This window comes from Talpa occidentalis, unplaced genomic scaffold, assembly GCF_014898055.3.
Source record: "Talpa occidentalis isolate TD23 unplaced genomic scaffold, MPIMG_talOcc4v2.1 talOcc4.14, whole genome shotgun sequence".
In the NCBI taxonomy this organism is placed as follows: domain Eukaryota; kingdom Metazoa; phylum Chordata; class Mammalia; order Eulipotyphla; family Talpidae; genus Talpa; species Talpa occidentalis.
The window spans coordinates 32,469,006-32,484,296 of NW_023601433.1; the positions used below are offsets into that span (position 1 = coordinate 32,469,006).

Genomic DNA, 15,291 nt, shown 5'->3' on the forward strand with positions numbered 1-15,291 from the left:
AGTTCGAGGCCTGGGGAGTGGGAGTGGAAAGAACAGGTTTTGCTTCCTTCATTTCTCGTTAGAGATGCAGGGTCTTTTTTCTTCCTTTGGAGTTTCTTCCTCCGGTGTTTTCTCAGCTGATTCACCTAGGAGGAGCCTACATACATACACATTAGTGATCTGCAGGAAGCCAGGAAAGGCGTCCCAACTTCAAAAGATGAAGGGTTAGTGCAGAGCCAAGAGTTGCACCAGACTATCCGATGAGTCCCATGGGAGCAAGACGTGGGCATCTGGCACCCGCACACTCAGACCCCTCCACCTCCGACTCAGGAGCAATGGCAAAGCAAAACCGCCACTCTGGTGGAAGGCCCGTGTTCCTCCAGCACACCATTAGCCACCCTGTCTCCGAGTTCAGTGGGGTGGATATCAGCCATCTGGGTTGAGTGGGGATGGATGAAACCCAAGAGAAGACCAAGAGGCCTTGACACCAGCTGCCAAGAACATGGTTAGTACATGAAACATATCCTTGTGAGCAGGGGGGCAGGTGGGTGAAGCAGGATCAGTCAGAACCCACAGAAGCTGAAGAATGCGGTGACCTGAGATGAGACTTCAGGTGGGGGCCGGCAGAGCCACTGCTGCCCCTCCTAGCGTCCAAGTCCGTGGAGACGCAACACTTCCCCAGATGCGCAGGAGCCAGGGACAGAGTGCAAAGGCACTGCCCAAAGATGCACATGTAAAGACACCCAGCCCAGGAGGCTAAGCCAGGAGAGGTGGGGCCTGTCATCCCTGTGCCTTACCTGGGTAGTTCTGGCAGCCCCCAGCGGTGGAGCCTCGTGCCCAGCGGCCGTTGAACAGGACCAAGTCCCACTTCTGCACCTCCTCGCTGCTCAGAGAGTCGGGAGACAGGTTGCAGATCTCTAGCCGAGAGAACTGCCTCAAGAAATCCAGAAAAGACATCCTGGGGGCAGAGGGAGCAAGGGCTTTTGGTCAAGAGAGGTGGGCTGGGAAGGAGACCTGAGGTTTGCCTACCGGGCACAGGCAAGGGACAGGCCATGGCTAGCTCCAGTCTTGGCTGCGGCCCACTGTCCAAAAGTTCCTGGCATTGTTAGTGTCTCCATTCTTACTGGAGCATCCTCCCCTAACCCACCTACAAAGGGATGAACCATAAACTGCATGAGACCTCAAGAAATAATCCCAACAAAACCCCTACCGCCAGGTTGATGACATCCCGAGCCTACAAAAGGTTTTCTCCCATTTCATTCAGACCGATGGTCAGCATCGAGATGTGCTCTAAGCCATATATGCAAGGGTGTCCTTAACCAACCAAGGGAGCAAGTTACCTTATTTCAATGGTAAGTTAAATCTTAGACTTAAAGAGATAGAGGTAGAATTCTCATTTCATGGAAAAGATACAAACAGCGAGGCCAGAGAGCTGTCCCATGCAGAGGGTCCAAATAGCATGGTTTCAGTGCTTTAGACAGAGGGGCACAGAAACAAATTTATACCAGGGCAAAAAGAAGGGGAAGAATGAAGCTGCCTCCTGTTGGGTACCATGTTAAATTCCACAAGAGCCAGAATTACTCCTCATCAGATCTGAATGAGCCCCCAGAGTCGGGGACAGCTAGTTCACAACTCTCTCACCAAAACTCTCCATCCTCAGCGCTCTTGACCAGCTCTTCTCTCTGCCTCGGATCTATGTAACTCCACTCTGGTGCACTGGGGAAAAGAAATAAAATAAAATAAAAAAATTAAACGAAGTAGAGGTGGCCAATAATGAAGGGTTTGCAGCACTGCAAATGATTGGCTGCACCTAAATGCCCCCAAGGCACAGATGGGGGATACACAAACACCACAGCAGGCAAAAAAGCAGGACAGACACCAGGGAGCATGCCGCCTGGGGAGGTCCATGGGCTGAGGGCACAGGCAGGTGCTACACGGTGGCTTTGCTCTCCTCTCACTCTCCACAAAAGTTTTGATTTAGTGGAGACTCCCAGGCCCCAACCACAGGGAGAAGGGAGGAGGTCCAAGAAAGGGGGTGCGAGAATGCGGGCACCCTGGGGTCATTCATGAGTCCTCCTTCTGGCATTCCCATTAGTCTGGGGTGAAGACAGTGAGAGAGGGACCCTCTGTGGTCACATGGACACATCCATTTCCTGACAACTGGCTCAGTATTCTGGCAATTTCCCTAAAGTATGTTAATTTTGAGGTCTCCTGCTGGTGGCCTTTTCCTGGCCACACCCACATATTCTGTTCAAATGCCATCTCCACCTACCTGACTTTTACAAAGTTAGGTTTTCCTCAAATGTGTGTGCAACATCTAAATAACAGCAGTATCAAAAAAATCTCTTCTCTGGATGGTTTCAGCAAAACACAAAAACCCCCCTTCCCAGCATGAAAGTTGGGGAGCCCAAAGCCCAAAGTCTCTCCTGCAATTGGCTTCTTGAAGGCCAGAGGGATCAGACATGAGAGCATCCAGAGCCTCTTTAATTCACTGGAACATTTGAATCAAAACTAAATCTGAGGATGTGCTTGTTATAAACAATGGTTAGGATACAACTTAGAGAATCCTAGATCTGACTTAAACCTCCCAGCTGGTTTTTTGAAACTAAAAAATTATGCAAAAATAATTTTTTTTTATTAACTGAACATTGGACTGAGCTGAGATGTCACCTCGGAGGGCATCAGTAGATCCATACCCGACTGCTCTCCAGATGCTGGAGCCTGTGGCTCTCCAGTCACCACGTATGACCTTTGGCCCTGTCCCAGCCTGTTAGAGACTGGGTGGCACCAAAGGACATAAACGTAAATATACTCTTTCAGCAGCTTGGTGAATAGCTGTTGATTAAAACAGCCAAAACACAGTGTTTCAATTTCATTCAGCCTTGAGAGCAGTTGGCAGAATTCAAGTTTGGGGATTTTGCTCACTCTTAGGCAGGAGAATGAAAAAAATCTTTAATACAGGAAGCCAATCCACGGTCCTAGGGATATGTGTTTCTTCATGACACAAGCCTGAAGGGAAGGACTGCTGTTAGGAACAGAACAGGCATGTGAGTAAGTGCAGTATAATGCCCTTCTAAAGTGCCTGTGGCACTTTGGAATTGATGTTTCTGTGTCCTTTGGGTAAATACCTAGGAGTGGACTTGCTGGATCATTTGGAAGCTCTATGTTTAGTAGGTCAGCACTGTTTACAATAGCTAAGCTTTGGAAACAACCCAAATGCCCAAAAATAGATGACTGGATCAAGAAGATGTGGTACATATACACCATGGAATATTACTCAGCATTCAAAAAAGATAAACGCATGCAATTTGCAGCAACATGGATGGCGCTGGAAGGGATCATGCTCAGTGAAATAAGCCAAAAAGAAAAAGAAAAATACCGGATGGTCTCACTCTAGCAGGAATCATTCTAGCAGGAATCTAGAAAACTTAAATAAGGGACCAGGAAAATGAATAACTATAAGAAAGTGAAAATCAAAATCAACAAAAAACTATGAACCAGAGACACTTTTTGGGGGGTGGGGGGCGGGAGGGGAGAGATTGGGGTAAGAATGGGGGGGTTGCAATTGTATGGGGAATATAAAAATAAAATTTATTATAAAAAAATAATAATAATAAAAAATAAACTTAAAAAATAAATAAATAAATAAATAAATAAAGTGCCTGTGGCACCACTGAAAGTAGACAGCATGCAGAGGCACACCCAAAGATGTTCTGGAAAGGGGGGCTGATATTTTGACATTCCCATTTCAGGCAGCTCTTCGTCAATGACACCTGCCAATTCCATTTCCTTCCCCAGCCCCATCCTGCCTCTCCATGGCAGCACTGCTAACTAGATCCCTCCATGCTTTCTCCAGCCTCCGCACCTTGAGACAAAACCAAAACGCAGCTGCCCTCAACATCTTTGGGGGCCTCAACATCAGTCACCATCTCTGATGACTTCCTCTCTCTGCTGTCCAAGAAGAGGCTCTCTAGTCATTAATAACTTTGTCAGGAAAGATCAATACCCTCCTGGTAATGAGCTCACGGATAGCGAGTGCCTTCCCCATTCATCACTGCCTGCTGTGCCAGTTGACTCCTAGGATGGAGTTCCACTTTCTAAGTATCATTTCCTCTTGGCACTGAGGGGTTTGGCCTTTGTCAAAGTGTCCAGGGTTTGTGGAGTGGAAAGAATCTGATTGCAAGTGATTGATCTCACCTTTGGAATCACCACGGTGTGGTGGGCAGAAAACAAGCAATCCCTTCAGTGCTAAGCAACATTCTGCTGAGCTGCCAAACTTTCAAATGCCAGAGCAGAGCTCCAGAATCAAAGACCACAATAAGTGGGTTTGGTTTTGCTTTTCCAAGCCTGGAACCATTTAAGACTGTTCTGTGCAAGTGTGGACAGAAAGTATGGCAGAACTCACTCTACTGTCTGTCTCACAGCTGGGTTTTTTTTGTTGTTGTTTGTTTTTGTTTTATGTTTTTTTGCAGATGTCTTTCAGCAGAGGGAGGTGAGGACTCAGTGAGAGAGAGGGAAGAACCTACTCATCACTCCAGGCTCCTGTCCACTCCACTTCACCCCACGGATTCCTAAGTCTGATCAGCTTCTCTGGGTGGCCATGGAAATCCACCTGCAAAATGCGCACACAAAATTACAAGTGAATTGCTGCACTCTGACTACCCCGCATACAGGTCTGCACCCCACAGGATTTGCATTCCACAGTTTTCCTTTAATGCATGTTTTTAGGCATTGGCCAACTGCTCTATTTTTCACAATTCAATTGAATAAATAGGGAGTCTAGCATAAATACAAATTCATATCTGCTTTAACTTGGTTTTAGATTTTTATAGTCAACTCAAAATAGTAAATACCTTCCAAACAAATGCTAGTGTTGACAGCTCAACAGTTAGCATTTATTGAGCATATATTATTGACCATGCATACTGATAAGCATTTCAAATGCACAATTGCCTCATTCAAACCTCAGGGTAATCCCTTGAGCTGGGTATTGTTATTATCTTTATTTTATAGCTCAAAAACCTCAAACTAAGATAGGTTAAGTTATCTGAGAATAATGGGTAGATGGAAGATGGGCACTAGGTCTATCGCCAAACTCATACATATATACCACCTTCCCCACAGATTCTTGAACACTCTCCATGAGCCTCCGTGCTCACCTCTGCCCCTAAGCACACAGTCATGAATTGTTAGGGCTCTGCACTTCCCTTTGTATCTCCCATCATGGCCTAGCCCAGTATTTACACATGTGTACTTAATCTGTACTTGGGACTTGACTTGATGAACAGCATATTCATGAAACACAAATACATCTAAGACAAGCTACATCTTTTTAATGAATAACAAGAACTGAGGCAACACACACACACTGCATTTCCCTTTTTGCCTTGGTCATCGGGAAACCCCAAAGTAAAATTAATTTCTCAATTGTAGCATAATCTTTAGCCTAAATGATCTGGTGTATTTCACTTTAGTTGTCTGGTTTTATTGTGTATATGCTTTTCCTTATAAACCACCACAAATCCTGTCTGGAAGTAGGTCTAATATAGTCAATAAAAATAATGAAAATTATAGCCTATGTTTTTTCCTTGAGAGTGAGGAATACCTGTGTTCCTTCCCATGATTATATACTACCCTGAAAATTGGGGCAAATATTACTGCCCTTTTCCCCCTTTGGGGATCCTAGGGTTTCCACAGCTTTACCTACATAAACATACTTCTTGGAACAAGCATAAAATCAAGTTGATAGTTTCTACAACTTCCTCCATAACCTTCCTCTTCCTCCTGGCCACACCTCAGAGGAAGCCTGCATTAGTTAGAACCTTAGGGCTGTAGCTCGGAGAGGTTGTCATCCATCGCCAAGTGGTGAGGGTCAGAGGGCCCTTGTAATGAGCGAGTGCTAACACAGATGCTTGGTGTCGGGGCTCTGGCAGCCAGGGAGAACCTGAACCTCAGCAGGGCAGGGAAGCTGTGGGGGTGATCCCCTCCCTCTTTATCTCAGGGCGCCCTAGATTTATGGCAATATCATGACATACCTCTTCGACTCCAGTGATAGAGTAAGCATGACTCTTTACCAGCTTCTGAGTGGTGATGGCTTCTGCTTCAGCTGCGCTGGAGATCTGGGGTGAGAATAAAGTCTACTCAGGATGGCTGACCCTGACCTTGTTGGGTCCAGCCCTACAAAGCTTTCCAAGAACAGACTACAGTCACTGGGGGCCCAGTGCAGGACTAGGGGTGCAGGTATAGCAACGAGCCTCAGGTAAATGGAGCCCTCTCCATTCTAACCCTTTGGCATCAGGCACATAGATACAGGCCTGCCAACCTTTAAAATGCCACAGGAAACTGGGAAGTTATTTATTCTCCAAGAGGGACCCAATGCTACTAGAGAGGACCATCTACCCATGCACTGCCCCGGACAAGTCCTGGTGTCTCCTGTTCTCACTGAGCAGGTTGCCAAAAGCCCTTCTTCTTTCATAGCCCCCCCCCACTTCCCAGCATGTGCCCCACATCATGTACCCACCCAAAACACACATCCCCTCCTAGGTTCTCTATAGAGAGAAGTAAAGAGGAAAGTTCTAAAGGGCAAGAGAGGGAGGAAGCACAGGCAGAGGGGCAGGTGGTAACAGATTCAGTCTGGAGGCCTCCAAGCTCTGGTCTCCAAGCCACCTTGGCACCCCACACTCTTCAGTCAGGCCATGACGCCTAGTTCCAAATCCCAACCCTTTTCTTCTCAAAGTCTATCAAGTGTTGTCAATCATCAGATTTGTTTTTTCTAAAATCCCAGGATTATTTAGCAAAAGGGCAGTGGCAATGATAACGCCTAGCATCCAAGGATCAATGTTATGTTCTTAGGGCAATTCTGGCAGAAATAAGGGGCTGCGGCACTAACAGAACTTGGGGCTTCTACAAAGGTACCCCCAGTTTTATCCATTAGTTAGGGCATAACCAGTTATGATGTGATGGGGACCAATAGGTCACTGGATTTGCGCCATAAGTCCCAGACTCTGTTCTGGCCCAAAGCCTTCCCACACCTCTTGCCACCTGTCCCATCCTCCCCTACCACATATTGGGGGAAGGAGCAAAGAGAAGCCATCCTGGCTCACATCAATAGAGCAGGCCAACAGAGACCCTGCGCGGAGGGCCTTCCGGATGATCTGATACAGGTTTGGTGGTGGCTTCCTCAGGTCAAAAAACTCAGAGATGCCACCAGTGAAATCCTCAAATCCTTCCACTGTGGACCCTCCAGACAGAGCCTCGTATGAACCATTGAGCCTATTGGAAAAGAAGGAAAATGGGCATCACCCACAGCCATCACCAACCCCAGTGAGGGAAGCATGCAGGTGGGGTGGGGGTAGCACTAGGACATGGACAAGGAGGACCCTGCAGGAATGAATCTCAGGCAATTTTTCCCAAAGCCACCAACTCCTCTTGGGAATTTGGGGGTGGCAGCATGAACAGGGTTGAAAGGGATTCTGTCTCCAGTCTGAGAGGCATTCTGGGGCCTTCTTTGGGAGCAGGACTGGAAAGGATCTGAGGTTGCTAGAAAGGGTACCAGTAAATGAAATGGCTTATAAGGATCCAATAGCAGCTTAGAACATCAAATGCAAGTGAGGAGGACAACTCCTCATCATTCTTTTAAAGATTCATGTTAACCTAAGAATTGACTTTGGGTTTAAGGGAGGAGAAAGTTAAGGCGCTGAGAGGCTAAGCGCCTTGCCCCTGATTCACATGTTCATGTGGGACAGAGCTGAGCTTAACCCCCTGGCCCAAATGTCTATCGGTTACTGAAGGAGAAAGTACTGGGATGTCCAGGTGCTGGGAGGGGTTGGGGCATGAGTTTGGGAATGGGGTAGGGGAGACCCTCCAGGGAGACCGTAGAGCTGCAAGGCCTCACTGCCCCCACTTACTTAGCATAGGCTTTTTCCAGCAGGGCGCTCCAGAATTCATCCCTTTCTTCCGAATGGAGGAAGAGCAGCTTCCCGTTCTTGGTGGGCAGCCTGTCGTCTACGACCACCTCCACCCACTCTCCATACTGCCAGAACTGGGGGTGGGAAAACACAGTAGCTGCACCTGGAGTGAGCACCTGGCAGAGCGAGTCTCTCTGCAGGGCTCCCCGGGAACCTCTGCTGAGCAGGGTTCAAGTCTCCCAGCTTTAGTGAATGCGGAGCTCCTGAAAAGCAGGGTCTATCCTGCTATCCATGCACACAGGAGGGGCCAGAGGCAGCAGGAGAGCCAGTGTCTGAATTGAGAAAACTTGCCCAGCATCACACACTGGCAACTTCGAGGAATAGAGAACCCCATCTCCTGACCCTCATTCCCAAGCACCTTCCTCAGTGGGAGCTAGAGGAGCAGCCATGTCATAATTGGGTGGATGCATTAAAGTAGCACCTCCCAAACTCATGTGCATCCAAATCACCTGGTGGGATTATTAACACAGAGGTCCTGGGTCCCAAGCCAGGGCTGCTGATTCAGTGGATCTGGAACGGAGCTTAAGTGGGTGGAAAGCAGCAACCTCCATACCTGAAACCGAAATATTCCCGCGTAGTTCTTCTGGAAGTTCTGGTCCCTGGGGACCACACGGTAAAGCAGCTCTTCATTCAGGGTGAGGGAGGCAATGGCAGCCAGCAGCCAGCAGTCACCTGTATACATCATGGGGGGTGCACACTGGTCAGGCCTGGCCAGCTGTCTCTGATCCTGGCTGTCCTCAGAGCCCACCTCACACACCCCTTCTCCTAAGGAGTCAGCTATCAGACTCCTCTTCCAGAGCCCGGAGTCCGGGGGCAGCAGTGGATGCCTGGCGCCTCATACAAGTTCTCTGTTCCTCCCCTCCCAGCGCTGACCCATTCACATCTCCTGAGTACTCAGGCAGTGGTGCAGAAAATGGAAAGGAAGAAAAAAAGAAACAAAAATCTGTCTCTTTGGTCCCTTATTGACAACTCTGAAAAAGCATTAGGTTGGAGGAACATTAAAACTATCTGGCCAGCCCAGGATATGTGCATGTGGGAGTGTGTGAGTATGTGAGCATGAGTGTGAGTGTGTGAGCATGAGTGTGAGTGTGTGAGCATGAGTGCATGTGTAAGCTTGAGTGTGAATGTGTCTAGTCCACATGGCCTTGGGTGACACAAAGCTGGCTCTACATGTCTGTTTAGAGAAGTGACCTCTATGACTCATGAATCATGATGGCCTTAAGGCCTCTTTGCTTATAATCCTCTTGAGATATTGCTACACATTAAATCATCATAACTTGAGGCAGAAGAAATAAAAGTCAAGAGAGGTTAAAAATTCTAGGGACTGGGGCCTCCCCTGGTGGCGCAGGCAGTTGAGTACCACGCTGTGAAGCTGTCCACAGCTTCTGCAGTGCCGGTTCGATCCTGGCCAGCTGGCAAGGGTCCCACATGGCGCAGCAAACCTCTCCTGTCATGCCCACTACTCCCCTCAGCAGTGTATTTCATCAGTCTGCCTGTTCTGTTCCCCGCTCTGTCTCTGGTGAACACTCACCCTCCCATGCATGTGGCCTGTACCCTGCTTCTTGTATAAATAAATAAATAAATCTTTGAAAAAAAAAATTCTAGGTTCTGGTGATAGTCACTGTGGAGATTCAAGTAAATGCAGGAGAGGAGAGGAGAGGAGGCATCCTCCATGTAACTGGGGTCTCATGCCACTTTCTTGGAGACACTGGTTGGTTCCCTCAGGGTTTGATGTCAAAAGATTAAGCAAAGCCCCAGAGACCTCTTTTTTTTTTTTTTTTTTTTGGTGGGATCCTCGTTGGCGGCTGGGGAATGAACCAATGCTGCAGAGGCTGTGGGCAGCCTCGCAGCCCAGCGCTCAACCGCTGAGCCACCAGGGGAGGCCCCCCAGAGGCCTCTTGCTTAACACCCCCGGGCTCTATCATCTCAGAATTGATGTAAACTTTGCTCATGTCCACATATATTTATTCTACACCCACCTCTGGGGTCTCGTTGTCCTTGTGTGCTGCTTACTGTGTGAGTACGACTTCATTTATTGGCACCATAGTTGTCTCTTTCCAGTTCCACAACAGAGCCCTGCCCTGGAGTCCAGGTCAAAAAGTTTTCTGACTTTTATTCCATTCAAATGGTTCCACAATCCTGCCTGTGTGTCAACCTTCATTTTTTCCATATAAAAAATTTGAGTCTTCTTAATGTATCTTCAGATGGAATCCCCTTTACTCTTTTAGAGCCCCTCTGAGGAACTTGTCTGTCCTTAGTTTTCCTCTCCATAGTCAAAGCTGGATACAGATTCCAGGAGTTTTTCTCACCTGAAACCATGGTTTTCTCAGACTCAGAGTTCACAAGTGGTAACAAAAGTATGACCTAACAACCCGCCTCTGAGTTTCCCTCATCGCTCAGAATGGCTCCATCACCAGGTCACCCTAGAAAGGCCTTTGCTCTATTTACCTTATCTCTCTCAACAAAGAGGTTCATGATTTGTTCCCAACTTAATTGCTTTCTCCCACCAATATCATACTCATTTTCATTCTCTCTCTTTTTCTCTCCCTTTTTGAAATTTTCCTAATCCAGGAGGCAGCCCTGCTTCCCACTCCACCCTCTTCCCAGACTCCCCTTCACGGACAAACACCATCCTCCTTCCCAATTACCAAGTGAGACCAGGTCAGGCAGCCAAGGCAGCCAGAGTTGGTATGGACTGTTCTGGGTTATGTTGCTTTATACTCAGGCGGGGCAGTTTCTCACTAAAAGGCAGTTTACAAAGAATGAGACAACAGAATTTCCTCCTTCTGATGGAGGAAAGAATAGAAAACCTAAAGAAAGCATCACAAGACTAAAATCTGACTTACACAAGGAGGTAGGGGTATAGGAGATTAATGTGACCATTAACCCAGTGTAGGGTAAACAATTGTCAGGCTTTTCTGCCCTCCTGCCATCAGGATAGATGATGGATCCCTGTGGTCCTGAATGCATGCCTGAGGGCGAGCACCTGGAGGGGGGTGTGGGCATACATAGGTGAGTACAGAGGGGCTGAGACTGGCTTATAAGAGCAGTGTAATGGGACCAGAAGGAGAACAAGCAAGAGAAGGGGAGAGAACAAGCAGAGAAGCAGAGGCCATGAGAGAACACCAGAGAGCCCAGAGAGAGTAAAAACTCGCGGAGGGCTGGGAGGCCTGCCAGCCTCCCGGCCCCCCGGCACCCCTGCCTGCCGTGTACCTGGTAAACTCAATAAAAGCCACCGAGGGCCCCAGGACTCTACCTTCAACCATCTGCTCAGATCATAGAAAACCTGCTCTGTGTCCATCCTGCCACTACACCCGGCTATAGAAATCAAGATCCTTAGGGCCAGTGCCTTATCACAAGGCATAAGGCCCAAGCAGGTATCAGGCGCTGTAGGGAGTGTCCAAAGCACATACCTGAGGGTAAAGATATACAGATTGGGCCCACCCTGGAATCTCCAGTCCCTTTTGGATTCTGTAGTTATCCAAAATCAGCAGCAAACAGGTCACTCCATAAAGAAGTGACCCTGCCCACAGAGAAAAAGTCTGTATCAGTCTCTGCACTGGCTCGAGGCAGCAGTCCGTCTGCTCACCTGTGACTATACAGGTGCTTCCAACTCTCTCCCTCCGCAGGGCGGCAGCCTTCCTGCCTGCCCCTGACCTGTACCATGCCAGGACTTTTCCTCACTGACCTCCCCCTGCGGAGGCTGCTCTCCTCAAGGCCGCCCACCTGCACCCATGCAGGCCTCTCAGTAAACCTGTCCCTTTCGGGGCAGCTCTTCCTGCCCACTTGTGTCTATGCAAGTGTCTTTTATTTCTCCGTCCCTTTCCCTAATAAGCCTGCCCTTTAAATATAACTAATGTCTCTGTCTCATGGAGAAACTCGCCTGGGAAACTCGCTGCGTGCTGCTGAAACGGGAGCTCTGGTGAAACCTTTCCCAGATTGAACCCAAGGACCCCGCACTCCAAACCCAATGACTCCAAAAAACATCACTTCCAAGCCATTCTTCTCCCTTTGCTCAAAAACTTTCAACTTCCTTCAGTTGCAACAAGAAAATAAAAACTCTTCCCAGGACATCAAAACCCTTCACAGTCTGACCCCAACCTACTCCTCCAGTCCTTCCCCCATTAGCCTCCAGCAGTGAATCCAATCTCTAGTCAAACAAGGACGTACACAAAACACCGCCAGCTTTTCCTCTGCTTTTCTCACTTGTTTCCTCTACTTGCAAAATCCTTGCTGTGACATCACAGGTAGAATCTTTCTCCACGAAGACTTCCCTGATACCTCCCACATCACCTGTTTTCTTTGTGTTTTCTATTTGTCCATCTTTGTATGCTGATCACAAGCCACCTTCGCTCACAGCCATCACCGGGGCTGGACTCAGAATCTCCATTTCACATGGACTACTTGGCAGAGCTTTCCTGACCCAATCCCCAAGCTGCCTCGGTGCCCAGTGGAGTCCTCAGAGCCCCCAGCCCCTTCCTGAGCCACTGGAGCACAACCATCTCCAGGCCCCATTCCTCTCTGGGCTTTCCCAGCAGAGAAGGGAAGTGAATGCCTTGGTCCTAGGTCATGGAGTTCCCAGAGGTGGCTGATTCACAGGAGAGGCTCCAAGAATGCTTGATGAATAAAAATAAATAAGCATTGAATCACTGAGTCACATTTGTTTTCTTGTGCAAATCCCCAGGAGCACCTTGCCCAGGTTTGCACTTGAATATCCTTAGTGTGTGGTGAAGGGGATCGAATTACACCTGACAGATTCCACCTCCACCTGCAGCAAAAGGACAGCGGAAGCACACAAGGGGAGAGGACCCCAGAGCTCGGCCTCTGGAGGTGCAGGGGCCACAGTTCTACAACCTCCTCTGGGGCAGGTGGCCTCTCACAGAGACCCTACCTGCGGCCCTCCTGGCTGGGTGCAGCAGCCCCCACTCTCTTCAAAGCCAGTCTGAGCGGCTTCAACAGCCCACCTAGGACATTTCTCAGACATTACAATTCCAGGCACAGAAACAAAATATCCCTCAGCTGCCAACATCAAACAGGGCTGCCCAGCTGGAGGAGAGTTTAATTTTCTCTTCATCTGCCTTACTCCTGACATTTCACAGAGTCCACCTGGCTCTCACTGCAGGCACAGAGCTCCGAGGAGACATGGTGAGCACCAGCTTTTGGATTTCTGCCAGTGACTACATAAGGTGTGACTGGATTGCTGTGACAAAGACGCTTTTCTAAGCAACATCTTCAAATCAGTGTGTTTCCCTTCAGAGTCCTCGAGAGGGTAGCCATTGATTCTGGTGCTCAAAATAATTCAGCAAATTGTTTGGGGGGGGCCTGCCTTGAAGCCTGTGGCATGTTTGTAGGGTTCTCAGGTTCTTCTCAGTAGACACAGTTTTTTCTTTCTTTTTTTATATTAACTTGTTTAATTTTTTACATCATTGTTCATTTTTTGAACAATATTTTCTTCCCTCCACCCCCTCAGGTGTAGTTCCCATATACTTTCCTTCACCAATGCACCCGTGCACCATCACCACAGTCCCCTGTGCTCCTTCCTCCCTCCCTTTGATCCCTCTCCCTCCTCCTCCCCTGCAGGATGTCTCTGATCTATCATTGTCTGTTTTTGCTTTGTTGTGTTTGTACTGTTATTATTTTTATACACTGATGTCTTATTGGGTTCTCCTATATTCCTGCTATAAGTGAAAACATCCGATATTTTCCTTTTTCCTTCTGGCTTATTTCACTGAGCATAATTATTTCTAGTTCCATCCACGTTGCTGCGAATGGCCTGAGTTTATCTTTTTTTGATTGCTGAGTAATATTCCATTGTGTATTTATGCCATATCTTCTTGATCCAGTCATCTATTTTTGGGCATTTGGGCTGTTTCCAAAGCTTAGCTATTGTAAATAGTGCTGCAATAAACACAGGGGTAAAGGTGTTCTTTTGAATCAATGTTTTTATGTCCTTTGGGTAGATTCCTAGGAGTGGAATTCCGGGTCATATAGTAGCTCCATTTTTAGTAGACTGAGGAACCTCCAGACAGCTTTCCATAGTGGTTGGACCAGTTTACATTCCCACCAGCAATGTAGGAGAGTTCTTTTTTCACCACATTCTCGCCAACATTTTTTGTTGCTTATTTTTTTGATATGTGCCTTTCTTAGTGGTGTAAGGTGGAATCTCAATGTGGTTTTGATTTGCATTTCCCTGATGATAAAGGATGTTGAACATTTTTTCATATGCCTGTTGGCCATTTGCATTTCCACTTTGGAGAAATGTCTTTTAAGTTCTTCTGCCCATTTCTTGACTGGATTGTTCATTTTGATTTTGTTGAGCCATGTGAGTTCTTTGTATATCTTTGTGATCAGTCCCTTATCAGTTGACTGGAGTGCAAAGATTTTTTTCCCAATCAGTGGGGTGTCGCTCTGTTTTGGTTAATGTCTCTTTTGCTGTGCAGAAACTTTTCAGTTTGATGTAATTCCAGGTGTTTATCTTTTCCTTGGCTTTCTTTGCTTTGGGTGATAAGTCTTTAAAGATGTTATTGTTATGTATGCCTTGTAGTGTTTTACCTATATTTTCTTCTATACATTTTATGGTTTTGGTCTTATGTCCAGTTCTTTTATCCATTTTGAGTTGATTTTTGTGCACAGTGAAAGGTAGTGGTCTAGTTTCTTTTTCTTGCCTGTGGTGGTCCAGTTTTCCCAGCACCATTTATTGAACAAACTGTCTGTGTCCCATGGCATATTCTTTGTTCCTTTGTCAAAGATCAGTTGTCCATATAAGTGTGGTTTTATTTCTGGGCTCTCTATTTGGTTCCATTGGTCTGTGTGTCTGTTTATTTTCCAATACCAAACTGTTTTAATTATTATGGGCTTTGTGGTATAGCTTAACGTTTGGAAGTGTGATACCTCCTTTCTCCTTTGTTTTCATCAGTAGGGCTGTGGCTATTCATGTTTTTTTGTGGTTACATATGAATTTCATCAGTATTTGTTCTATTTCATTGAAGAATGTCATTGAGATTTTTATTAGAATAGCATTGAATCTGTATATTGCTTTTTGGAGGATGGCCATTTTAATAATGTTAATTCTTCCGATGCATAAGCAGGGGATTTCTTTCCATTTCTATGTGTCTTCTTCTATTTCTTTTAACAGTGTTTTATAATTTTCTTTGTATAGGTATTTCACCTCTTTCGTTAGGTTTATTCCCAAGTATTTGATTTTTTTTGGTTTCAATTATAAAAGGGATGGTTTTCTTGATTTCTTCTTCTTCAGATTGATTGTGTATAGGAAGGCTACTGATTTTTTGCGTGTTGATTTTGTATCCTGCTACTTTACTGGACTGGTTGATTATTTTGAGTAGTT

At 46.9% G+C, this 15,291-nt stretch overlaps 1 protein-coding gene across 1 annotated transcript in view; it reads right to left on the minus strand.

Moving 5' to 3' along the window:
* Positions 1-15,291, minus strand: part of CAPN8 (calpain 8) — a 59,514-nt gene that overhangs the window by 18,297 nt on the left and 25,926 nt on the right. Inside the window, exons 3-9 of the mRNA XM_037509812.1 lie at positions 8,500-8,618; positions 7,887-8,020; positions 7,083-7,251; positions 6,015-6,098; positions 4,506-4,591; positions 1,621-1,695; positions 777-937 (exon numbers count right to left, since the gene is read on the minus strand). Of these exons, the coding sequence (XP_037365709.1) occupies positions 777-937; positions 1,621-1,695; positions 4,506-4,591; positions 6,015-6,098; positions 7,083-7,251; positions 7,887-8,020; positions 8,500-8,618 (828 nt within the window). The remainder of the gene's footprint in view (positions 1-776; positions 938-1,620; positions 1,696-4,505; positions 4,592-6,014; positions 6,099-7,082; positions 7,252-7,886; positions 8,021-8,499; positions 8,619-15,291) is intronic.